At 44.7% G+C, this 27,276-nt stretch overlaps 1 protein-coding gene across 3 annotated transcripts in view; it reads left to right on the forward strand.

The window, feature by feature from the left end:
* The window catches only part of LOC143215985 (GAS2-like protein pickled eggs), an 87,787-nt gene that overhangs the window by 18,173 nt on the left and 42,338 nt on the right, over window positions 1-27,276 (forward strand). For all 3 annotated transcript variants that reach the window (XM_076438654.1, XM_076438656.1, XM_076438655.1), the window contains exon 3: window positions 24,647-25,171. In XM_076438654.1, the coding sequence (XP_076294769.1) occupies window positions 24,647-25,171 (525 nt within the window). The remainder of the gene's footprint in view (window positions 1-24,646; window positions 25,172-27,276) is intronic.

Here is a 27,276-nt window from a genome sequence, read left to right on the forward strand (position 1 = left end):
CGAATGCACGAAATTGCGAACTCGGTCCGCACAATTTTTTTAAATTACTTTTCAATTTTTATAATGTACATTAGGGACTATAATAAACAACAAATAGGTTAATAATATTGCGAGGAGGAAAAAAATGCTTCACAATTATTACTCTTTTAATTCATGGAAAGAATGATTAAAAGAGTTCAAGAGCTTCGACGTACTTTAATATTTTTAATCCCAGTTCATTAAAAATATATTAAAGTTTCTGTTTGGCCTTCGTTCATTATGCAAATGATGTTTGCATAAAAATGTACAGTCTAATTATTACTACGATCGAAAAGGCTGGAGAAGAGCTCGCCCCGCCTACTTTCGATTCGCAAACGAAGTAGAATAACAGGGCGAGCGTCGGGCTCAGTAATCTCTGTCAATTTGGTAAATTTACGGGGAATTAAACGGTGATCACGCGGCGCGACGAACGCGTTCGATTCTAATTTTATTGGCGGTGGAGCAGCAGATCGGAGAATAAAAACGAGGGGACAGTTCTCGACGAGAGAGAGTATATTTAACAAGCAATCTCGTGGCGGTCGGGCGGACGGTAGCCGTGTAAATTGGTGTTTTTCGATTGCCCCTATCTTTTTCTCTCGCTTTCCAGCGGACAGTCCGGTTGAATGAATTCTCCGGGCTGAAGTGCATAATATCGCGAGACACGGATCGCCGCTGAAAAGACACAAACGAGTTTTCCTCCGGCGTGTACACTCGGATAAGCTCCGGCCTCGGAGAATGTCGCGTTTCACGAGCCTACCTACAGCTACTCGCACGATTGTCTGTATATTGGCGTGTCGGTAACGAAAAATGGAAAATGCATCTGATAAACAGAGTTGCCAGATTAAGATTTGTGCCCCCACTCTGCCTTCCCCCACCTTTCATCAATGTGTCATTGTGTGTCAAAATAGAACGATTTAATAGAGGACTGTCACGGAGTCTATGAATATTAGATTGATTAGTTCTGATTAACGTATCGTGGCCCCTGAACCATCTACCTTCACGTCTGCGACTAAAAGATCGCATTCCCCCACTCTCCGCGCGGCCTGGTCACGTGTGGCGCAGCGTCACGTGATTGATCCTGTATCGGCAAAGAGGGGGTAACTTTTCCCCTCGATTAAAATGGTGGTGTCGGACTTCTGCCGAAGACTTTAGAAATTGAAATCGGGCGAGTATAAATTTTGGAAATTTGTTTAAGTTATACTTTCAATCAGCAATGTATTAATTTCATAATGAGCTCGCCCAGTTTTTGCAGAGCTCGTCAATTATTTGCCTACAGCAAGAATGGTCAGGTGTAGCGGAGCTCGTTACAGCAAAACCAACTGAAAAATAAACATTCGAGTAGATCGAGACCGTTCACTTGTGTGAGTGGTGGAAGTAGAAGCGATCATTAGCGCGCGCGCGAGAGGAAAAACGTGTGGCCGTAGACCGGAATGGCGATTGTTATTAACTGTAGTGATACCTGTTTACGCGGAAACGTTCGCGCGAGTCGCGGGCGTGTAGAAAGTCCTCGGGATCGGGATCCGCGATAAATTTCGCGGAATTTACCGTCGAGATAAATTGAATTTCCATCGGGGCGAAAATAGCCCCGCGCCGTGTCTATAATGGCCTCCGTTCGGAACGGCCGCATAACTTCGGCTGTTTTATAGTCGGCGTGCAGCGCGACTAGTCCCAGACACGCCGGAATAGTTCGAATAATGTCACAACCGGCACCTGGCGATACCTAAATCCTGAATGGACGACTGAAACAACCCGTTTTCGGCTTTCACGCCTGTGCCGCCATTTTGGTGTCAGAGATTCCTCGGCCGATCCTCATTTTCCTCGGCGGAAATCTTCGAGTCGATCTTATCCTCATCAAGAGTCTCGGAATAGAGCTTGTTTGCGATTGCTGTCGGCCGTATCTCAGAAGTTGATGGTCCATTTCGATGGTGGTTGTCTCGGCCAGGTGTCCATTAATAAAATGACGGCCTTCGCTTTTGATTGGAATTTTACTTGGACTGCTGAGTACTGCAAGCAGGATGTTTGTAACGGGAGCAATTAATTTTGAACCAACAACAACTCGTCTCGCTGTCTCGAGGTAGCCTGAGGTAGCTTTAACCATCCTGAGAAGGTTCAGAATCAGTTCTAAGTCCTAGTAGGGCCTTAGCTGCGTATTTATTCCAAATTCTGGTCGAAGTCCAGAACACAATGGTATAGTACTCCTCGATCACTCGATTAAAATTCTCGGGAGCTAATTACCACAGGACCTAGATCAGCACCATCCCTTTTGAAGATCCTGAAAATCTAGCTCGGCGATTCAAAGCCTAACAAAGTTCTAGCCAACTACCTACTCGAAATTCGACGCAGAGGTAGCAAAGGGTCCAAGAATAGCAATCTCAGGTGGAGATCAAGTAAAATTTGCGGGAGCTAATTACCACAGGACCTAGACCAGCACCGTGCCTTTCGATGATCCTCAAAATCTAGCTAGGTGAAATAAATTCTAACAAAGTTCTAGCCAGCTAACTACAGGAAATTCAACACAGAGGTAGCAAAGGGTCCAAGAATAGCAGTCGCAGGTGGAGATCAAGTAAAATTCTCGGGAGCTAATTACCACAGGACCTAGATCAGCACCATCCCTTTTGATCACCCTCAAAATCTAGCTCGGCGAATCAAAGCCTAACAAAGTTCTAGCCAACTACCTACTCGAAATTCGACGCAGAGGTAGCAAAGGGTCCAAGAATAGCAGTCTCAGGTGGAGATCAAGTAAAATTCTCGGGAGCTAATTACCAGAGGGCCCGGAGCACGGGCCCGGCTAATCTGAGCAGACAATCAAAGTGTCCGAGCGTTGTTCGACACGATCGGGCCCGTAGCACTGTCAAACTAAATTCTGAGCGAGCTCGATCCCCATCGGCCTGCTGCCGGTGTGTCGAAAGAACACGAAGGCAGTCGGTTAGAGTCTGTATAGTCAGTAAGTAAATGCATGTACGACGTTTACGTGTGTATTCAGTGATCGTCTCTGTTGTGTATGCGTGTGCCATTCAACGACGCCGATAGAGTAGTCTCTCGCGTGTCGGATTGGCTGTCGCCAGCGCAAACGGAGCAGCCGTGGAACGAGCCACAGCTGCCGGGACTTTCACTGATCTACGAGGAGAGCCCGGGCCCGGTTGGGCCCGGCCGGGGACCGGCAGTCTCGTTGGGAGAGACTCGATTCTACGACGGCTGTCTCTCGCAGTCACGCCGCCGTGTAAAATCGGATCTCTCGGATATCCCCATTCATCGCCATGGGCGGAGTTCGGCCATTACTTAATGAAACTTTTACTTGAATGCTCGTTCCTGTGCCGGGGTTATTATTTCTCGCGAGGGACACTCGCCCTCGGCATTCCGAAACGGACCGATTCCGATAGAGAAATTTCTGAAGCCAGTCCGGGTTTTCGTTCCTCCTCGAAGGTGCAAATGGAATCAGCTTTGTCAAGAATGTACTCCCAGAACCGAATGATTCCTCAGACTACCTAAGCAACTTTTTCCTTTGCGAAAACGTTCTCCGCGGCTCCGATGAGGAGTTATAAACGAAAAGCAAGGACCAATCAGAGCGGGGCCACAGCGGACGGGTCCCGGCTCGGCCAATAGCAACGCAGGAAACTGTCCGCCGTATTTTTCGTTAAATACTTCTCAACGAAGCCGCGGAGAGCATTTTCGCAAAGGAAAAAAAAGCTTCAAATGATTTCAGGAATCAACCCATTCAAGGAAGTACATTTTTGGAACGTCCTGTATGCGGAGAAGAGAATCTTTCCGAGAAAAATGCTCGCCGGAGTAATGTCGCGGTGCGGACCCGGATCGCGGTCCGTTTATAGACATCGCTGGCTATCGGTGCTCGTTATTAGCAGCGGCGCGGCGTCGTCGTTATAAATTCATGCCAGAGAAATATTTAGAGTAGGCAGGACGATAAAAGCGAAAGGGAGAAGGGGGAACCGAGAGAGCCGGTACATCGGGTACGCGCCCCCATTGCACAGCCAAAGGATTACGGCCCTATCTGCTTCTCTCTTTCTCTCCGTCTCTATCTCTCGGAGTGTGTTTCTCTGTACCGTGGAATTTCCGATCCTGGGGCCTGTTCGCGAGCCACCTTTTGCGACCATGTCGACTTTACGAGCCGTGACGAGAGCCAGGGCACCGGAGAAGGGCGCGGTACGTAATAAGGTACGGGCCCCGGACCGCGATAAGGACCCCCGGTGCTCTCGATAGTCTCGATACGAGTCCCCCCGGCTTGGCTGACACGTTTTTCACCGTCGCTGAATAAGGACGCGCCACCGGACACCGGCCATTTCCATCTCCTTACGTCTCTTTCGAGCCAAACGGATCCTCAGAATCCCATCTTCAGCATTTTCGAAAACATTCTCGCTTCGCTCCACCATTCCGTTCGAAATCTTGCAAGCTTATACTGTTACATTGACGTATTGGTTTCGGGATAGAAATTGTCTGCGGGAAATTGTTTACAAAGTCTATATTAATCACCAAGGCGCAGGAGTCACTTACGTTTTCTTTTCTCTGTTCGACAATTTTAAAAGATTGAAAATATTTATTCTTTCTCCCTCATAAATGCATAAATTCGACCGGGTGAGTTTTCTTCCGCGTTCGAAGGTGCTAAATATAATTATTTGCATCAGCACGCGTAGGCGTCGGAAAGACTGTCGCGGGCCAGGTCTGTTCCGCGGCGCGGTATTTAATTTGCGAGCGGGAAACGGTGATAAATCAGGAAGTTTTTCCACCGGCCGACCCTTATCGGCCAGTTAAGGATCGATCTGCGGTATATATCAATCGATATCGTACGCGATCTACAGGCGAAAGGAGCTGGGAACGCTTCGGCGCGGCCTTTCCTGTCGGAAATGACAAATACCAGGCGTCTCGGTCGCTGCGCCTTATATGGGAATCCATCTTCGACACTGTCGCCTAAACGTCTCCCAACCAATACAACTCCCCTCGTCAATTTTTCACGGGAAGCCCTCGTGAAATTAATTAATTAATCGTTCTCTTCGAAAATGGTTTTAATCCTCATCAGTCAACAGCTCCCCACCATTCTAGCTTTGTATCGTTAATAAATAGTAATTGTTTTTCGTAAAAAATTCGCTTCAAAGTCCAGTCATAAACAAGAAGGAAAAGAAAATACTAAACATTTGTATAAAGGTTCAAAAATAAGCAATGCTGCGACTAAGTTGCAGAAAATGGGGGTGGATTGGAAAGTGGAATGGCGGAGTACAGCGTCGGAAAGAAATTGATAATGGCGTCGAGAGATTTCTGGTCCGAAGATGGAATAAACGGTGGCGTTTTTTGTTGTCGATGTGTCCGTGGGACTCGCAATCGGACTCTCGCGGTTCTTGCGAGGAAAGTACAGAAATCGTTGATTAGATCTCTCTCCGGTTCCACTTCTTTATAAATAGGAAACGGCCTGGCTAACTTCTAGACAGCCAGAACGGACGAGGTTGTCCGGACCGGGATTAATTAAGCACAATTGTCGACATCTGCTTTCCTTGTCCCTTCTTGCAGAGTTGAATTAGAATTTACGGCGGCTCCATCAGGGTCTCGACTTGCCTAACGTGTCCCCCTTTTCAGGTTCCAAGAATCGCTTTCCTGGATAAAGATCATTTTTTTTAACCAATTAACCGCGCCGGACGGAGACTCGTTTTGGCCATAATTGGGATTATACATTCGTCGTCTCTCAGGCGCTTTGGAAATTGGCAAATCAATGCGTGTATAGTGGACGACCCGATTCTACCGTTTCTACCACTCCGTGTCCCAATCCTCGACCCACTTTCCGCTATTTAAATGGTCGCAGGTCGTGCTACTAATTGTCATATTCCTCGTCACGTAAATTATCTCACCGCTTACAACTCTACCAATTTTTAAATCTCCAAATTTCCGCGTTTACAAATTTTCTGGGATTCGACTGTCTCGAAACAAAAATTGTTAGCTTTCAGAGTTGGACTGAAACTCTACGATGTCAAGTTTCAAGCTCCCCAATTTCTCCAAGTTACCTACTCGCAAATTTTTGCAATTAGAAGCCTCTCTCCATCATAATTCCTCCATCTACAAATTGTTTAGGCTTTGTCTAATTCAAAACACAAATTGTTAGCCTAAGATAATTAATTAATTTCATCAACTTTTCCACTTGCAACTCTAAAACAAAAATGGTCAGCTTCAGAGTTATATTGAAGCTCCAGGAGATCTCAACTTTCATGCTTCCTAATTTCTTCAATTTGTCTGCATGCAAATGTCCGCATTTACGTACTGTCCTTCTCTAATCCATTTCCGGATGATCCACGGCAGCCTCGTCATCGAGCGATTGTTTCCTCGAACTATCGTTCCACGCACGTCCCGCCAATAAAAGGAGCGGTAACAACAAATCCGGCGAGGTTACGAGAGCGACTCGTAATAAAGATACATCACCGTTTCGCGATCCGGCCGCCTATCTCCCCGTCGATCTCGCAGTTTCGCAGGAATCTAAACGCAACGTTCGCGGCCGTGTCTCGCGACAAACGTAACCACGTTTCCGTTTTCCATATATTTGCATATAAGGGGGCAGGCCGTCCTTGCAGCTGATTATCCTTTTCGGAAGGCCAGACTCGATTTTTTCTGTCGGCGAGCCAAGGTCGGGCCTAATCGGACCCCGCTACATATTTCTCTCTCTCTCTCTCTTTGTATATCAGCCCTTCGGGCACTTTATTGCGTTGTCTCTGCTTGTACACGCGTATCAGCTGCGCGGCAGAATTTATGGCCGAATGCGAAATTAGATACGCGACCGTGTACAGCCTCCGAGGAGCACGATACCATTGACAAATTGCTGGTTCCGATTATGGCTGGGCCCGGGCACCGAGGACAAAGAGTCTTTAACTCAGTAAACGCGAAAAATCGTCGTCAGATTCAAGGTCGGTCTACCTCGCAAAAGACAATACTCACCAATGCACAGAATTAACGAAGAATTTTCAAGCAGGAAAAAATTAGGACCAGGAGGAGATTCGTGAAAGAAGCGAGATCAGAGTGGAGGAAAAATGGAGTCGTTGGGTGAGGTTCAAGGTCGATGACCCCGGAGACCGCTCAACAGATGATGCAAGCACAAAAGTCTTGAAAAATAGTAGAAGACACATTCGAACCTGTTCGATCTAAATTTGTGAACCAGCAAAACGATTTAAATTAACGTTTTGATGTATTAATAAAAAATCGTACGAACAGTTGAGTCCAACGACAAGATTCTCCAGCCAACAGGGAGAAGATTAACAAATCCTTGATCCCGGAAATGGAGTCTGCACTCACCCCTAGCTTCTCCTAAGAAACAAAGCCGAAAGGAGTTGGCTCTCGGAAGTCCTGCATAAAAATCGCTGGGGACTAAGTATGTAAATCCTCGAAGATCCTGGAGCAAGCCCAGCGATGGCGCCCGCGCCCGAGTCTATTTTGATCGGTTGTTTTTCCAAGCTTGCGCCCCCATGCTCGTCGACGGGATATATTTAGACATTTTCGACGGGAACCGTGAAAAAGGCCGGATGGAAGGACGGCCGCGTGTTTATTTTCGAATCGGACTATCTTCTACGAAAAGAAAGAAAGGAGCAGGGCATTGGTTGCATTCCTGGTCTAGACGAGCCGATAAATCTTCGCCGGCGGTCCGAGGGGGCGGAAACGGGACGCTCCGAGCGGAAACGGGCCTGCCAAGAGAGACGCTTCGACCGCGGAACCTTTGAACGGCAGCGCCCCCTTTCGCTTTTCTTCTTCTTCCTCGTCTTCCTTTTCTTCGTCTTCGGGTCGTCGAAACAAATTTGTCGGTGTCCGACGCGACGCGTCGCGCTCCGTCCGATACTTGTTGAGCCACCCTCTTCGTTAGCAGGCTCCAACCCCTCGCTACACGATTGTTATCTCTGAAAGCCTTCGGAAACTTGCAACATCGATCTGGGATTTTATGCATTTACGGGATAATTGAAATTTAAAAACATTTAAGGATGTCCTTTATATTATTTTCAACTGTAGAAAATGTTTAATGAATCAGTAAATGTTCTACAATCAGTACAATTTTTATTTCGCATAAATATCCGCCAGTTCTGCAAGGTCTCTAATTTTTCTTGCTGCTGTGATGGAATCAATCAGAAAATTCCTTGAACTAAACTTAGGACAAGATTTTTTTGGCCCGACCATAAGTGCACGAAGATCTGCATGCGATTAATATTTTATTCTGTTTTCTTTTTATTCCGTAGAATGTTTTGCGTTGCAACCCGGACTTTGTTTAATGGCCGGCCGGTGACGCAAACACCGCAAAAATGGCTGAATGTCGATCGAACGATAGCCACGCGTCCCGCGAGGAATTTTAATGAACACCGGAAGCGATTCGCTTCTAGACATATTGCTTGTCTTCGATCTCTCAATCCTTGTTTATTGATCAATCTTCGTTATGCCTGGATAATTAAGATTAATCGCGGCGATCGACGCCGAGCCGTGTTGTACACGTTGCAACTTCTTGCGATCGATCTGGTCTCGGTTTAACGTAATAATAGGTTCGCTGAAATTGAAACCAAATCTGTCATCTGTCCGGCATTTTTCTCTTCGTTCGTAATTGCATCGCGCGTGACCGCATTATTATTTCTGAGAACTTTCGATTCCTGTTTCAATTCCGGCATTTTTTCCACCGATTACGAACATTTAATATGCCTGCCCTGCCTGAATAAAAACGGCGAGGGGGATGTTGATTAAATTGAAACCTAAGCACAAACAAAAATGAAATCCGTGCACTGTGCACATTCTTTTTTTTTTTTAGGAGTATGTTAAGAACGGGTCTGTCTGCAGAGGTTTAATTTTTGTTTGCGCTTTTGTTCTAATTTAATTCTGAATTGAATCCAAAATAAAAGATGAATTGCACATTAATGCAAAATAATGTTTAGCAAATATTAAACCTGTGTATATCTATCGTTAGTTTGAGGAGGACGTTAAGAACGAGTCTGTCTGCAATGGTTTAATTTTTGTTTGCGCTTTTGTTCTGATTTAATTGTAAATTTAATGAAAAATACAAGATGAATTGCATTGATTAATGAATCCGCAGTGATTAAGAGGGTAAAGGGGTGGGTACACTTTGGTTCGGCAAATTTGAAACACGTTTTTCTAGGTTGCGAACAATTTTTACCGATGGCCACAGATGTCGGAGGCTCGATTGTCACGGAGACTCGTGTCGCAGCCCTTTGTGATGCTTTTGAATCATTGAAACGCGCCGGGAACCGGCTTCAAACAGCCGAGCGGACGGATTAGCCGATGAAAGTGCACTTCGTTCCCCGCGAATGCCGGTCTCGGTCGTGGCAAACAGAAACGAGACACTTGCGTTCGCGAATTTACGCCTTTATATCATTCCCTTTTATTTCGCTGAAAAAACATTCGATATTATGCAGTGTACCTGAAGCGCTAATCGCGTCAACTCCCGAACCACTAAAATCTATCTACCATCATTAAACTGCGGATATTTACACAAATTTTTATTTTTGCAAGCTGTTGCAAGAAAGGGGCGTCGAATCAAAGTTCTTTTCTTCTGTAATGATTTTCACCGTTTAAAATATTTCCATTTTTCATGAATTCTTAAATTTTGGTGGATATGAAATTTTGATATAATACCTCATACAATCCTGAAATGTTTAGTAATTGATTAGATACCAACATATCTAATGATGTAAACAATATTTTAAATAATGGTACAGCAATTTTCGATGGCACCTCGCAAGGGAAGACTCCAAGTGTCCGACTTCGATTTTGATAATTTTTTGTGAGATGATGGTATATGGATCCCTAATTGTGTATGCAAAATATTAGGTGTAATTACTCAATAGTTTTAAAGATATAATCAATTAAAGTTTCAACAAATCATATATATATCATGTAAGTATATCAACAAGGTATGAGACTTAATTGTTCATAATTATAGATTCATAATTAGGGATTCATGTACCATCATCCCACAAAAAATTATCAAAATCGAAGTCGGATACTTGGGGTCCTTCCCCTGTCAGAGTCGCCACTCGAGTTAGGGTTAACAAATTGATAATAGTTCATCCATATTTTCCAATTTTTTGGAAATCCGCAGTCGTATTAAGAAATCGTGTAATTGCATGAAGAATTATTGCACAAGAATGCACCGCAATTTTTTTTCTTGTTTTCCGAACAATACCGATCTCGCAAAGATCGCTGGATCCGGTACGGTGATCTACGATCCGCGTAGATCTGGTGGAAGTTGGTTCGCCGTGTATCGGCTGTCATGGTAATCGACGTCGGCGCTGGGCTATTAAGTAATTGAGAACACAATTGCGAGACAAAATAATCCGTGCCTCAATTAATGGCTACATACTTACCGGAGATAGTGTATCGCGGCCTTGCCGTGGATTATCGTTTCAGTATAACGGTGTCTGGACGCGGGAAAACACGCGGCTGCTATCTCTGCGTACTCTTGCGTGTAGTGGATACTAGTAATTGTGGCTCTACTACAGCGTAGCATCATAATACGCAGTAACAGTACACGCACACGCAGCCTCGACCGGCTGCGATGAATAAATTCCGATCGGGAACGAACACATTCGCAGAAACTCTGCATCGAAACGTTGCCTTTGATTGCTATGGTTCAGAAGGCCGAGGTGTTATTCGCGGATCGGATTCTTTTATGATAGATGGGGACATGACTAATCACCAGATGCTGTATGCAGCTCATTTTATAGCGAGATCGTCTCGATCTTCGAGCAACATTGACATACGTGATTTAAAAATCATCTGGCTATTTGTGGAGTTGTGTTTTGGACAGCTGTTGAGTGGTCGTTAGTCTAGCTCAGTGGTTCGCATCTTGGATCGATGATATTTGTTTTCCTGTGAACAACAATTTAGGATCTTCAATTCTCCGTTGGCATTGACTTTTGACTGGCACCTTTTTGTTCAGGAAAAACCCGAAAGCTTTCTGACATAGTTATCGTAGTGTCTATATAATTTATTAATTTAATATATAAAAGTATTCCAGACAGTCAAATATTCAAATTTTTCCCAATGAAAATAGAAATTTGACTCCTGACACCAACAGAGGGTTGAAATCGCGCACCTGAAACATCATTTCAACAGTGCTGAAAAATATAGGTCTTCCAAATCAGGAGAGTCTATAGAGCTCAAAACATTCCCAAAGTTCATTTTCATCGGATTCCTAGGAATCTGAGAAGGCAGGAATTCGAGAATTAAATTGAATGAAGGATAGAGGACAGAGAAACGTTCTTTCGCATGACCTCGCGGGCAATTAATACTTCACCACAATTCCTTAAGAAGCGCGACCCGCGCGCTTTCTCCGCGAGACTTTTCCCCGAAAAATTCACGGCCGTCGTAAACGGCGGAAACGTCTCCTTGACAATCGGCTTTTCTATTTCCCCGAGCTCTCCCACGTGGCGTTGTCGGTTCGTGGAAACCGCGGTTTCCCTTTTCCCAGCGTGAAAACCTCGCAGCTTCGGGTATTGTGCCGCCGTCGTTGTCGTCGGTAATTACGCGAGTCGCGTGCGTTTCTATGCGCTAAACGAACAACAATCGGAACAACAAAGAGCGGCGCGTTACGCGCCGCCATTATCCTCGGGACGCGTTCAGCTTGCGTACGAATCAGTTGCAACCGGGGACCGTTGCGTGTCTCGTTGTCAAATAGAAATGAATCATGCGCGATAAACGCTTTTTCTTCCGGAAGATTATCTTAGGTAAACTTACGACGACTCATAGACAGTGTTACCGTACTAGGTTGACCCTGAAACGCTGCTTGAACAAACAGACGATGATTAAGATACATTTCTGGCACGAATAGAGAGACAAGAGTCGGCTGGTAAGGGGAGAGAGCACGAATCGAGGGGAACAAGTTACCCCCTCTCTGCCAGTACCAGACACGTGCGCGACGGGGAGGGAACTCGTCACGTGGCCCTCCCGCGGGGAAAGAGTGGGGAATAGCGTCGTAGAAGGGGAAGGCAGAGTGGGGACACTTAATCTGACGACTCTGATAGCGATTACTGGGCTGCCTGGAGAAAATAGCGGTGTTTTAGACAGTAAAGTTTAGAACCATTTTGTTCTTGCTGGACTATACAAATTAATTGAACATCGACAGGTTGTCGATTTCACAGGATCAGCGAACTTCATCCTAAAATCGAATGTGTATCACTGTGATCGAATGCAATTCTCTCAACAATGAATAAGAATGAACGGCAGGTTGTCCCGAGTGCACTAGAAAGATCAACGAGCCCGAACACCTTCAAGAAAAATTGACGAACTGAACGATGAAAGAACCAAATCAACTTCCTCCTCGTTAGCTGCTGCCTTCAACATCGCCTGAAGATTGCTCCTCCACGGCGTACTCCGGACTTCCAGTAAATCGTCAAGGATAATTAGCGCCTCGAAGTAGCACGGCGCAAAAGAGTCGGAGGGTTGAAGGGTCGGAGAAGACGGTAGAAAATTCGGGGTCGAACTGGGAGCGCGTCGCGTTCGAGTGGCAATCGAAAATAAGCGGCGAAAAACGCGGGCTCCTGGCGGGCCCGTATGAGAGTCACTGAGCGAAAAGAGGAAGAGAAGCGTGCTGAAGAGCTGAGAGAGAAGTGGCGCATATGGTAATATATCGGGGAGATGAGAGTTTGACGGCAGGATGTCACATTATGTGGCCTCTGACCCCCTCGTGTCTCCGACTCCTTGACTACCGTGGGCAAACGGGCTTAATGAAAATGGCTGGTGCACATTCAACATCGTAAATTAGAGCGGCTTCTACTCGCGCAGCTCGAAACTCGCAAAGGGGACGGCCGGCGTCGTTACACCATGATGCCGCGCGGAGAAAAGCGTGTAACGCGATGTAGTTTGTTTTATTTGTCCCTAAGTTACACCAGCTGGATCAGCTCTTCTCGTCCGAACTTCTTCTGGCCCATCGTGGGAATCTTCGAGGGCGTCTTGGCTCCAGATGATGGCACACTTGTGGATTCGAACGAACCATTGCGTTCGTTTGGGTAGGACACATTTACAGGATCGTCACTGTGTGACTTGAGGACTTAGTTCCTAAGATTTACCAACTGATCAAATCGTCATCGAACGTGGTCAACTCCAGGAATTGTACATTTCACTTGACTGGATTTTGTTGACCAATTCCAGAGCTGTGAAACGTCTATTGCAACAGCTAGTCTCTTCTTGTCCCAACTTCTTCTGGCCCTTTGTGGGAATCTTGCAGGTCGTCTTGGCTCCAGATGATGCACGCTTGTGGATTCGAACGAACCATTGGGTTCCTATGATTTAAGAACTGGTCAAATCGTCATTGAATGTTCAAGACTGATCTTTGTTTGGATAAGACAAATTTAGAGGATCATCACTGTATGACCTGGAGGACTTATGTCCTAATATTTACCAACTGATCAAATCGTCGTCGAGCTTCAAGATTGATCTTCGTTTTGATAAGACAAATTTGGAGGATCATCACTGCGTGACGTGGAGGACCTACGTTCTGAAAATTATTCATTGATTAAATCGTCATCGAACTTCAAAATTGATTTACCAACTGATCAAATCGTCGTCAAACTTCAAGACTGATCTTTGTTTGGATAAGACAAATTTAGAGGATCATCACTGTGTGACCTGGAGGATTTATGTCCTAATATTTACCAACTGATCAAATCGTCGTCGAGCTTCAAGATTGATCTTCGTTTTGATAAGACAAATTTGGAGGATCATCACTGCGTGACCTGGAGGACCTACGTTCTGAAAATTATTCATTGATCAAATCGTCATCGAACTTCAAAATTGATTTACCAACTGATCAAATCGTCGTCGAGCTTCAAGATTGATCTTCGGTTTGATAAGACACATTTAGAAGATCATCACTGTGTGACCTGGAGAACCTACGTCCTAAATTTTACCAACTGATCAAATCGTCGTCGAGCTTCAAGATTGATCTTCTCGGTACAATTTAATACAGTGGAACATGGAAAGAAATGGCTCATTTCAGTCGCTCGGATTGTTTAGTCCAATTCCAGAGCTGTGAAACGTTCGCTACAATAGGGTCGAGGGCCAGCGATTCCCGTCGGGTTAATCGCGATTTCTCGGGGATAAAGAAGTCGTTCTAAACGTCTGTCACTCGGCAGCATCGTGCGTTTAACGCGGGCCTGTACGATGCATCCGTCCCGAGCCCGCAACAACCGTGGAGAATGCGTGTAACGCGGCGTGAAGAGGCCGAAGCTTGCTTGGCGCCGCGCTGTCTTGCAATTAGAGGGTCCGGTCTCTTGCTCGTGCTCACGCGCAGCGCTGGCTGTTAATTTCACAGGAAACGGTAAAAACGACCGGACACGAGCCCGCTGGAACTCGGAACGGCTGATTAATTCGTAATCATCGGGAGAAATCCGGTTGCTGCCGGCTGCGACAACTGACTCGCATGATTCTTGACGCGCTCGTGCCCGCGTAACGATTGCCTCTGCGTGCTGGGAACCGTGTTCGCCGTGTCGTTCTCCTGCGAAATTATGCGGATAGTAATTGCTTACAGGCACTTTTACCTGTACGTTTATTATGTAATCATTTGTTGAACGGTGTGAAACGTACTCGTTTAATCGATCAAGCACTGTTTACAATAGAATAACTTTTTAAATGTTGCACCGAGCAATGTGAGATTTTTTGGGAAGCTAAAAATATTTGGTCAGATGTCTGAAAGAATGTTTGTAGGTCCGCAGTGTATTAAATCTGGGAATAAAATCATTTTTTACCTGCAAGTATATAACGCAATGATTTGTTGACCGGTGTGAAACGTACTCGTTTAATCGATCAAGCACTGTTTACAATAGAATAACTTTTTAAATGTTGCACCGAGCAATGTGAGATTTTTTGGGAAGCTAAAAATATTTGGTCAGATGTCTGAAAGAATGTTTTTAGGTCCGCAGTGTATAAGATCTGGGAATAAAATCATTTTTTACCTGTACGTTTATTATGTAATAATTTGTTGACCGGTGTGAAACGTACTCGTTTAATCGATCAAGCACTGTTTACAATAGAATAACTTTTTAAATGTTGCACCGAGCAATGTGAGATTTTTTGGGAAGCTAAAAATATTTGGTCAGATGTCTGAAAGAATGTTTTTAGGTCCGCAGTGTATTAGATCTGGGAATAAAATCATTTTTTACCTGCAAGTATATTACGCAATGATTTGTTGACCGGTGTGAAACGTACTCGTTTAATCGATCAAGCACTGTTTAGAATAGAAAAACTTTTAAAATGTTGCACCGAGCAATGTGAGATTTTTTGGGAAGCTAAAAATATTTGGTCAGATGTCTGAAAGAATGTTTTTAGGTCCGCAGTGTATAAGATTTGGGAATAAAATCATTTTTTACCTGGTTTTGTAGAGTCTGTCACGGTTGATTGTGATGTCGCAGGCTGATCGAAAGTGCGGCTCCAAAGAATCGGACTGAATTTCCTGCGTCGCGGTTCGAGTAGATCCCGAATGTATACCGTGTTAGCATTTGAAAAGATGATTTTCCTCGGCCAATATCGCGGAGCATTCTCCGAGCGTTTGCATATGAAAAGCCGTATACAGTAACGTGTAACGGTTCGTAACTTGTTAATTGGTGTCGCGTATTTGTCCGGTTGAAATATTTCCTCGTGTGAAGCCTTGAGTAAATTGTCGCCGGTAGAATCCGACAGTCGATCATTCGCCACAACATTCAGCTGAAAAACCCATTAGCGATCCTCTCGAACGGAATGAAACATCCGCTTTCAATTCTCCAGAAACAGTAAATCACTCGTTCACCGTGTCTCGCGACTGTTCAAATATTTAATCGATCATCCGCAGCGTCCGACGGATCAAGAAATCTATTTTCTGTCTGTAATATGATTTTCTAAACATTTACGAGGTCTAAACCGCGTTCGGCGAAAGTTTCGCCGATGTTCTGAAATTATTAACGAGACTGCAAATTTGCTGAAACTTTCGGATCGCTGTCAAAGTAGCAACAAAGTTTACGAGTCGATCAGCACGTTTCAGCTGGAACACACGGCAACGGACGCGTGTATTCGATCACCTGATTTGCAGAATCCACGAACGGAGCCGAGCACGTGTAAATAGCCGAGAGAAAGCTAATTTCAGGAACAGTTATATCCCATTCCGGCATTATCGACGTCTCTCTCTCTCTCCCTCTCTTTCTCGTTTCCAATTTTGTAGCCGTTCGTTATAACACGTCGCAAACACGATGCTTAATCCCCGTGCCATCGCGAAGTTCGCTTCGGGATCCATAAAATTACGTTATTATAGATGATCGGACGTAAATTGGTCATCAATGTCTCAGACTCGACTAGAAATCGAGTCGCACAGGAGGAAAGTGCCATTCCTTCCCACCGAGATTTCGATTAAACTATTCATTTATATAATTGTTCCACTTTCCCGGCGGAACATCTCCATCAACTCCGATAATGCGATTTTTAAAAAATCGTGTCTAAACAAGTGAAAAATCAACTGAGAAAAGAATTGACTGGGGATCTTCATGCATTAGTGGCTTCTAAAAATTTTCAAAAAATGCTAGAGATCATATTTCACAGATTTAATATGATTTTTATTTATTCCAGATCTGAGTAGGCTCCTACCACTGAAGATAAGATTTCATTTGATTCCACCTTCTTAAAACTCGTCTACAAAGATTGCAAATTGATAACATTGCAAACGTGGGCTCTTTGTCAAAAATGGTAAAATTAAAAAGTGAATTATGCACCGAAATTCATTGTAATTATCCGATTATTTCGACTTGACAAAATGGGTAGCATCCATATTTTCCCCTGACACGATTTTACGTCGAACAATTTCGATTCAAGGAGACCAATTAACGTCGAGGAAACAGATTAACGAGCAGGACAAAAAAAGGCCGAAATTTCCATCGAAAACTGGGCGTCGAGAGAAACCATCAGAAATCGGAATAGGACATAACTGTTTCTCGAACGAATTTCCGGCCGGCCATCGGCGTCGAAGGATTTCGGAAATGGCGGCTCGATCGATGACCCATTTGCCTTGTTCGCGATCGCAGGGCGGCGGAATCGTTCCGCCGAAGATCGAACTGAAACGAGCGGCTCGTTCCGCGGAAAATGGATCGCTCCGGGGTCAAGAACGAGCCTCTCATAGACTCGCAATTTGTTTCAATTACATCCGTCCAGGATTTCGACGGTTCTCCAGACACCGTAACAACGTTCGCATCTTGATCTGCGCGGACGTTAATTGCAATCCCGTGGAGTTGCGGCGGGAATTATATACATGTTCGCATTTGTTAGCGGAGGCTGTCTGAAAATAGTGGAATCATTAATTTTCAGAAATTTTCAGAACTAGTTTGTGGAATTACTTTCGAAGAGAGTTACGTTTCTGAAAATGGACGGTTCCACGACTATTTTTAGGCCTGTACTATTTTTTAGACTCACAGAAAGCTTAGCAACTAGTCGACCGCTGCCGCAATAAATCTGTCAACGAGAACGACAGCGATAAAATGTTCGTTTCAACGACGTGATGGTCACAGTCTACGTCTACGAGCAGCCTATAAAAATCAGTCAGTAAAATGAAGTGGGCATTGTCACAGATTGAAGTGGAAAAATTGGATGGATCGTTAACGTAAATGCTGTAAGATTGGATTGACAGAAATTTTTATGTTCGTCTCAACGACGCGACAGTAACAGTCTACAATCAGTCTATAAAAATCAGTCAGTAAATTGAGATAGACATTGTTACAGATTGGAGTGAAAAGATTGACAGTAAAAATTCTGTAAAATTGGATCGCAGGAATTTTTCTAAAAATTGAGTTTTGTTCGTTTCAAAGACGTGACAGTAACAGTCTACAATCAGCCTATAAAAATCAGTCAGTCAAATGAGATGGACATTGTCACAGATTGGACTAAAAAGATTGACTGTAAAAATTCCGTAAAATTGGATCACAGGAATTTTTCTAAAAATTGAGTTATGTTCGTCTCAAAGACGTGACAGTAACAGCCTACAATAAGTCTATAAAAATCAGTCAGTGAAATGAGATACACATTGTCACTAAAAATTCTGTAAAATTGGATCGACAGAAATTCTTCTAGAAATTGAGTTATGGTGCACTGTGGATGCAAACGGAGCTGGAAACGGTGGTTTCAAGGGGGTCTGTCGACGGGTGTATCTCGTTTTCAGTGGTCCGGCTGTGGGCACGCACGTGGATCCCATAAGGCGATGGTATGCGAGAGAAAGAGAGAGAGAAGTATGAGGAGAGAAGCGGTTCGAGCAGACTGGTGCACTCGTAAAAATTCTATCTAACAGCATCCGGTTGGCCGTCGTCCCAGTCGGCTCGATACCACCCCGGGGATAATATAGAGATTAGGCGAATGTGTCAACGGCCTGGTTGTAACGAGCCAGCAACCGTTTCGCTTCGCCCTCGCAGCTGGAAATCCTGCCTATCGAATCGGGGAATCGAGTAGGCGACGCTCTTTTTGTCTCGAGCCTCGAGTCGCGAAGCTGTCTCTTCGACAGCGAATCGTCGATAGTCGATACGGAATCGGCAGACCGTGAGACCTGCTGCACTCTCGCATTTCCGCTGCAACAATATTCCACATGCCCCGCCATAATTTTCACATCGGCGCGCTGCAATCGGAAAATATTCATCACTGTGTATCACTCCTTCTAATCCTGTGCTCTTTACAAAAATGAAAGCTTCTTTATCGCGTATGATATTGTAGAAGGCGAAGAACATTTGTTTTTGAGCAATGTTTCAAAAAAATTCCATTTTGGCTTCGTTGAAATGCATATGGCAGAGTCTCCGACAGGGTAATTTACTTTTCTCGTTGCCAATTTTCATCAATTTCTCTGCGAGATCTTCTGCGGTCTGCTCCCGAGGCCGCGACGCCATCTTGGTTTCTCAATTTGGCACGAAAAGGACGTCCAGCTCTCGGCAATTCTTTTATAGCGCATAAAGATTCGATGGTACCCACGCATTTAATAAAACCATCTTTATACGGTTTTTTTGCTTACGCTATAAAAATACTCAACTTGGCTCCAAGTGCAGCCAATTTCTACCAATTCTTTGTTGCACATTAATTCCGAACAAACTTCTTAATTCTAAAATTATCGTGATCGTGGTATAAATTACGGCTGTAATAAAATATTCGCCACAAGATCGATTAAAACTCGAAACAAGAAGAAACGAGGTTTGCGAATTATTTTCTCCAGAAGATCGATTAAAAATCAAGTTAAGATCCTCGTAAATTCTGTTCTTTGGAAGATTGATTGAAAACCGAGACAAGAATAAGCGACGCTTGCAAACAATTAGCCAAGGATAATTATTATTAAGCATGTAACAAATGGTTAATGGGGCCCGGATCAGAGTGAGGAACATCGTTTCAGAAGGCGTTAAAGCGTCGGCGTTACGTAACGAGAGTGTCGGAGCAATTAACTCTGACATTTCTTTTAATCCCAGAGAGCCATCGCGTCCCCGAGATTAATGGCGGTCCTTAAAAAACGATTCGTAAAGAAGAGAATCGGTCGGTTATATTGGTTTCTCAGAAGGGTCCCGTTGTATTATACCATACTGTGTAACGTCTTCGATGCGGCGATGGCGGTAAGGCGGCGTTGAAATTCATAGTAGCGTATCGAGGCAGGAAATGAAAAATTACGGAACAATCGATCAGCGTCTGCGGGCTGACCTCTTTAACTGTTTTATCAAGTCGCTCGGTTGGATTAACAGTGGCAGTGGCAGATACGCGTCGTGAATCACACACCGGTCGTCCGTTCCACTGTAAAACCGCTGCCGTAAACCATTATTCAATTATTGTTTATTACCGCGGAAATTAGTGGCCCTCCAATTCTATCAATAAAATGCCCTTTCCTGTCGACGTCCCCAAAACTTGTAAAATGCGAAATAAATTCCGACACAGTTTCATTGTAATTTTCTAAATTAATAATTAGACAGCGGATTTTATGACGAAAATGAGTAGCTGCAATTTTTTTCTTTTTTTTATCGATGCAATTTTGAATCTCAAGGAATTACTTTCTATAATACAATACAAATTATGAACAGTCGTATGCCTACCACATAATAAGCAGTTTAAAGATGTACTCTTTTTATAAATCTTATAGTAGAAGCAATAAAAGCAGGGACTGTTATAACGAAAAAGAAAAAAAGTCATAGAGTAACAAGTATCTCATCGACTAAAATCGTATTGGTTACAAATAAGGACTATAAGTAACCGAAAATTTGTTCTCTTCTTGCGGATCTTTATGCAAAATAAAAAAATGTTTGCATTGATTGCAGGACGCAGGAGCCAAATAAAAATTGTATTCTTCTTTTAATTATCCTATTAAGCTGAAACTAATACGTTGATGTCCTTGAATATTTTTAAAATGTCCTCTACTTTAAATTACAAATACCCATTTTTGTCATAAATGCATAAAATCCGCAGTCTACTTATAACAGTTATCAATAAGAGAAATTTATTTCGATCGCTCATAACAGTTATCGATGAGATAAATTTATTTCGATGGCTCATTACAGTTATTAACGAGAGCAGTTCATTTCGATCGCTCATAACAGTTATTGATGAAGGAAATTTGTAACAGTCAATATTAAATAATACAACTTTTAAATGGTAGACAATTAATTATTTCAGAAATTTTTGATTGTTAAATTAATTGCTGCAATCAAAATTTAATGTGACAAACAAAACCAGATTTTGTGTTGTTCTTGTGGTCTGTTGATTCGTCTTGTTGTACGAAACCTTCTCAATTAATTTCACAGGCTTGCTCCGTCCGAAAAAGAGTAGACAACCCAATAGTTAAATAAGCAACCAAAATGAATTTTCTCGTCAATAATTAATATGAACAAGTGAAAAGGAATTCGATCATCGATAACTATTATCAGCACAATAGAAATAAATTTCTCTCGTCGATAACAGTTATCGAGGAGGATCCAATTTTTTGAACACTATTAACTGTTACTTGTAACCAAAAATGATAAAAATCGATATTTTTTAATCATTGTGTTCTTCGAACTGTTTTCTTTATATTTTGTGCGCATTATCTTAAATTTCAATAATATGAACTTCTTATTAATGATCTTTATCATTTTTATAGGAAATTTTAGAATAACTTATTTTTGGTCCCTGATTAAAAGAATTTAAAAATACTATGAAACAATTTTTTCAAAAAACAAGTTTCCGTTTCCGTGCAGTTTGTTGAAAATTTCGCAGAAAGATTCTCTCTCCGCCAGTAAAATTTTTAGTTCGTTCTGTATAGAAACACTCTTTCAGATCCCGATTACGAGCGCAGATGCTTGCGCAGACGTTCAAAGAGCAGATTTAATTTGCGAACGGAGTCGCGGGAAGTTTGAGAAGATTAAGTTTCGAGAATTCGGCGGAGTTTGTTCCTCTGTTTGTTTTGAGAAGGCCCGTGAGAGACGGCTCGATGGGAATGGCTTCGAAAAGTCTAAAGTCCCGCGAAGTGCGTCAGTGGTACAGTGAAAGTGAGATGAGGAGGCAACAATCCACGTGACACTGACCTCGTGAACGGCTGAATTAGCCGAGGGAAAAATGTATATTAAATTTCGCAAGCTCCACAGCTCCCATTATACGGTATATCTCCGATCTTCGATACTCGGCGCTCGCTTCTTTTTTTTCTCCCCTTTTTCATTCTTTCTTTCTATTTATAAAACCGCCTCGGCGCGGCGCGGCGTGTTCCGCGCGCAATTTCCGACGTGAATGGGCTCCCGTGTCCGGTTGAAAACTGCGAGAGCCTTCTGTGGATGCGGTGGAAACCGCACATGTCGATAAAAATCCAGTTCCGTTGTGGACCGAGTCTAAGGTTACTCGTAGCGCGCCGAGTTAATGGAAATCCAAAGCTGTATCCGATATTTTTCCAGCCTGTGTTTTTACAGCTTGGCTCGGACCGATCTTCGCGAATTTACTCAGCGGGAACCACAATCGTTGCGCCCATGAAATTTTGCGCGCATGCTCGCACGAGTCTCGAGTGGTACTCGGAATTTTTTCAAACATTTCTGTCGAAGATTTACAGGGCTACAGTCGATGACGTGAGCCACGGTCTGAGAAAGATTGGTCTTGTCGGAAGCGTCTATAGTGGCTGTTCCCGACATGCAACGTAAAAAAGATGGAGGTTGTTTGCGTCCTCATGAGTGCTGCTATTGTCCATTCTTCGATCTTCCAATAAAAAAAAAGAAATTAACGAGCTGGCGTTACGTGCAGCGTAAAAAATTTGTTTATTTAAATCTTCGTGGAATAATCGTTATGGAAATTAGCGGTGTTCATTGTGGCTAAAGTAACATAAAGTTAAAGAATCTACAGCCTCACGAATTTCATTAACAGCCTCGCGGATACATTTTCGTGTATGCACAGCGGATGCAGGAAATTCGAGTCGATGCAGGCCCCATTGTTTGACCAGGCGGTAGCCCCAACAGGAAAAAACACTCTTTTTTCAACGCTATGAAATGAACGAAAATATTTGCGGAGATCGTCGAATAATAGAGGACGAGCGGGGCGCTCGTCCGTGGGCCCGCAGATGTCCCACGTGCCCGCAGAACGCAAGAATCGCCCCATTGATCGGATTCCCGTGTAAACAGCTTGTGTACACAAGCGGTCGAGATAGGGTTGCCAGTGTGTAAGTCAGTCGCGGCGGGCAATAAATCAGAGCAGGTTTAATGGATCAAATAAAAAACGCAAACAACGTGATTCATATCGGACTGGACGGCGCGGGGAGTGAATTAAACAGAAAGAAGCACGTTCTGAGCGTTTTGACGCGCTTGGAAAGCTGTCCATCACGGTTCTCGGACAGTTTCGGGGTCCACACGGCTGGATTCAGGGAGTGCTGCGGTCGTAGCAGCTGCTTTCGACCATGGACTCGAAACTCGACTGTGGATTGGTGCGTTTTGGTGACCAATTCTTATTGAGACTGATCAGAGGAGTTCTGAAGAAATATTGATGGATTTCGGGGTTCACACGCCTGATTCCAGGGAGTGCTGCGGTCGTAGCAGCTTTTTTCGACCATGAACTCGAAACTCGACTGTGGATTGGTGCATTTTGGTGACCAATTCTTATTGAGACTGATCAGAGGAGTTTTGAGGAAATATTGATGGATTTCGGGGTCCACACGCCTGGCTCCAGGGAGTGCTGCGGTCGTAGCAGCTGCTTTCGACCATGGACTCGAAACTCGACTGTGGATTGGTGCGTTTTGGTGACCAATTCCTATTGAGACTGATCAGAGGAGTTTAGAAGAAACAGTTAATTGATTTCGAGGTCCACACGGCTGGATTCAAGGACTGCAGCTGTTGTAGCCGCTGCTTTTGACCATGAACTCGAAACTCGACTGTGGATTGGTGCGTTTTGGTGACCAATTCCTATTGAGACTGATCAGAGGAGTTTAGAAGAAACATTGATGGATTTCGGGGTCCACACGGCTGGATCCAGGGACTGCAGCGGGTGTAGCCGCTACTTTGGCTCGTAAAATCGAAAGTCGACGATAGATCGCTGCGTTTCGATGACCAATTGACATCAGGGTATTTAGGGCATCGGTCGATGAGCACTTCGAATTGATTAAAAATGGCCGACACCGTAAAACAGCGGAAAATAATAGATCCTACGGTCGGTGTCAAACGAGCAAACACAACGCGCGGTGAGAACCTGTTATTAGACGCTGACGGAACGGCGCAGCTCATTTACATCACCCTCGATATCCAATTATTACCGGCGCAGTTGCTTCAGCGGCTCAAGAAACGATAATAAAAGTGCATCGCGGCCACGGCATCGTCGTCGTTGACGCCGTTGCGACTCGGGCATTTATCGTCGCCGCGAGAGCCAGAGGTCTCTACGGCTGGCACCACCGCTTATTATTAATGGAACAATTAGCTTCGCGGGTGTTAAGATGCTATCGGTGTCTGTTTGACTCTTTAATCAGCGCCGGAGAACGAGCCACGCTCGATCGTGCACCGCGGCCGCGGTGAATGTCAGCCGAGCAAGCCGAGATTCTTGTTAGAGATGTGTCCGAGAACGCTAATTACTCGATGGAAAATTCGAGCCGACCACTTTCTAACGCCGCGGCCAGAACCTTTCTGAAAACCAACGTGCCTGACGATCTATGCGATCGATACGTACCTTTTGCAGGAAAATCATCATTCCTCTCACCCTTGAGTTTCTGAAAGAAATGCGCAAGATTAGAATTTATTTATAATTTCAAACCGCGTATGTGGTTGACTTTCGTCCTTGAAAAAATTACTGACGATGGGTCGAACCCTCGGGATTAATGTGCGAGAAGTTTCAACCCGATGCATCAAGTAGTTTTCGCTACATAAATTCCCGAGTACAACCCATTTTCACGGAAATAGTTCCGACCCTCGAGTTCCTGAATGAAATGCGCAAGATTAGAATTTATTTATAATTTTCAACCGTATGTGGTTGACTGTCGACCTTGAAAAAATTACTGGCCATAGATCATACATTCTAGATTAATATGCAACAAGTCTCAACCCGATGCGTCAAATAGCTTCCGCTAAATAAATTACCGAGTACAACCTATTTCCACGAAAACGAACTAAAATGAAAGAGTCCACGATTCTGTATTTTGTATTTAAAATGGAGATAAATTGGGACGCGATCGATTAACAGGCTTTGGTTTTGTTTACAGCACTCGAACAACGTGCGAAAGTCGGCGGCGGAGTATGTGGCGCGTCGTCAGGCCCGCAAGATCTCGATGACACGTTCGATAACCTCGTCGCTGGCGTTGCCGATGAGCCAGCTGAGCGACGTGGCCTTCCTGCCGAACGCGAAGGCCGGCACGTTCTTCGCCCGCGACAACGTCTCGAATTTCATCGGCTGGTGCCGGAACAGCCTCGGGATCATCGAGTGCCTGCTCTTCGAGACCGACGACCTGATCATGCGTAAGAACGAGCGCCATGTGATCCTCTGTCTGCTGGAGGTGGCGCGAAGGGGTGCGAAATTCGGCATGCTGGCGCCGATGCTCGTGCAAATGGAGAGGCAGATCGACAGGGAAATCGCTGCCGAGAACAAAGCGGCGAACGGGGCGCACGGGAACTCGCAGAACGAAGAAAGCGACGACGAGTACGCGGACATGCATCAGGAAGAGCCGTGTCTCATCTACGGGCCACAGCCGCAGATCGTCACCAACGACCTGAAGAGCCTAGACGAGATGGTAAGTCTATTAGAGTCTAACTATTTTCTTCTGCCGCTTGAATTAGCGACTTTTCACTTTCTACAGTGGCCAGGCTCTTTCTCCACGTGATAACTCGATTAACGCTAATTCTACCGAAGGTGTCAAAAGGCAGCTCTAAAAATTTTTATGAAAATTGAGAGGACACATTAATGGGAAATTATCCAGTCGATCTATCAGGCCTGCGCAAAGAAATAGCGTTAATGTTTCCACAGGAAGAAAGATTTCGGCGTTTAACCTTGTACCACGGCAGTCACAAAAGGTCAAGCAGGATGAGAATGGTCCAGCGCCCCCCACGACAATATCTACTGATATCATGTGCATGGCAATGCTTTTAAATTGAAAGATAATCCTCCAAAATTTGCAGTCGCTAACCACTCACTTTCACTATCTTTTCCTTTCTCGGTTGTTAATTAAGGTATTAAGATAAAAAAGGGGAAAGTTAAAATTTTAGGGATTATACATCGCACAGTTAAATTTGTCGTGGTGGCCGCTGGATCATGTTAATCTTGCTAGACCCATGTCTGATCCGTCAGCGAATCCGGAGGAAAAATGGTTCGGTAATCGGCCGAACATTTACCGTGCGCGCGAGCGGCGTATTTACGATCGGCAGCCGGGGTCCCGATCGGTTCCATCGGTCAAACGGAATGAGCAATTACGCCGGTCCGGCCCACGGTCGCATTGCCCGACGCCGGTGCGTAACATTTAGCGAGTGATTTAATGCTCATTATCCATTTAGAGGCTGGAAACGCTTCGACCGGGAGCCCGTGTACCTCTCGCGAACGGTTTTTGCCCGGTGTCATGCTAATACGATTTACGAGTAGCGCGCGAAACGACTGCCGGCATGGCACGCCGCTCCGGAAGAAAGTTATCATGCCGAGCGTTTAGACTGTCGTTTCTCGTGTACACAACCTATTAACCGGGTGTACCGTGAACCCCCGGACCACCTGGAAACCGAATTGCACGGGCTGGACCACGGGACTTCGTTCGCTGTCCTACGAATCGACGCAAATCATCGTTGAAAAATCCTCCACGGTCAATGTACTATGTCTCGTACAAAGAGAAAAATTCCCGGCGATTCCTATTAATTCAGATCTCTCTGAATCCATTTCTGGAAACGGTACCGACGACCCGCGTTTAATTAGTCTCCCATCGGAGATGAAAGCGGGGGTTCACACGCTTTCGATCAGGGACTTCCGCGTCTCCTCCGGGGTTCACACGTCCTCGCGCACGGATATCTCCACACACACGGGTAATTGACTGTAACTCGCATATCATTTGCCTTTGCGAGGCGCGATGAATTAATTTGTAGCTATAATTTGTTCGCGTCTTGTTTCGCGATTTGAGGAGCGATCCGGTCGGACGGGGCCCGCGGTTGGCCACCGATAAACATGAATTATGGAACATGAATTATTAGCGGCGCGAAGGGGAACGGTTGTTTTGCCTTTCGACGCTCTCGGATACAGCCGCGGCCCCGGTCTCTTATATTCTCCTGATCCGGTGATATTCCTGGGCAGCGGCGAACCGCGGCACAACGCCATAAATAAAATCCGTCGTGCATCCGAAGAGCGGCGACTTATTTTCGCGGGTCGTTCACACGCGTTATAGTTTCCCGAGCGGATTCCCAGGGGAGGAGGAGGATTCTTTGTACACGGAGAACGAACAGAGAACGCCGATAAAATCGGGAACGGCGACGTCGGAACGGATTAACGAGCGTTTCGCGTTGTCTTTTCGCCGTGTTGGAACACCGAGGCGTCGCGCCGTTAGTTCCGCGCTGAAAGGCTCGAAAACACGGCGGGAACGACGCCTTTTTCCGCGACTCGCGTCCAACGGATTCACGAGGACTCGCCTTTGTCGCGGTTCCCTTCCATACAGAGAACGACTCCAGGATATCTTCCCTTGCCGTACACCGTACATGCAATCTAGCAATTGACTCAGAGACGGTCACATTAATTTCATTAATTTTTTTATAAATTTTAATGATATACATTAACGGTATACATTAATCGTAAATATACATGAATTATATCAATTTCATACATATTGCTATTTAAAATTGTAGTGGACACACAGTGTCCATGGGCTCT

Source organism: Lasioglossum baleicum, chromosome 14 (genome assembly GCF_051020765.1).
Source record: "Lasioglossum baleicum chromosome 14, iyLasBale1, whole genome shotgun sequence".
In the NCBI taxonomy this organism is placed as follows: domain Eukaryota; kingdom Metazoa; phylum Arthropoda; class Insecta; order Hymenoptera; family Halictidae; genus Lasioglossum; species Lasioglossum baleicum.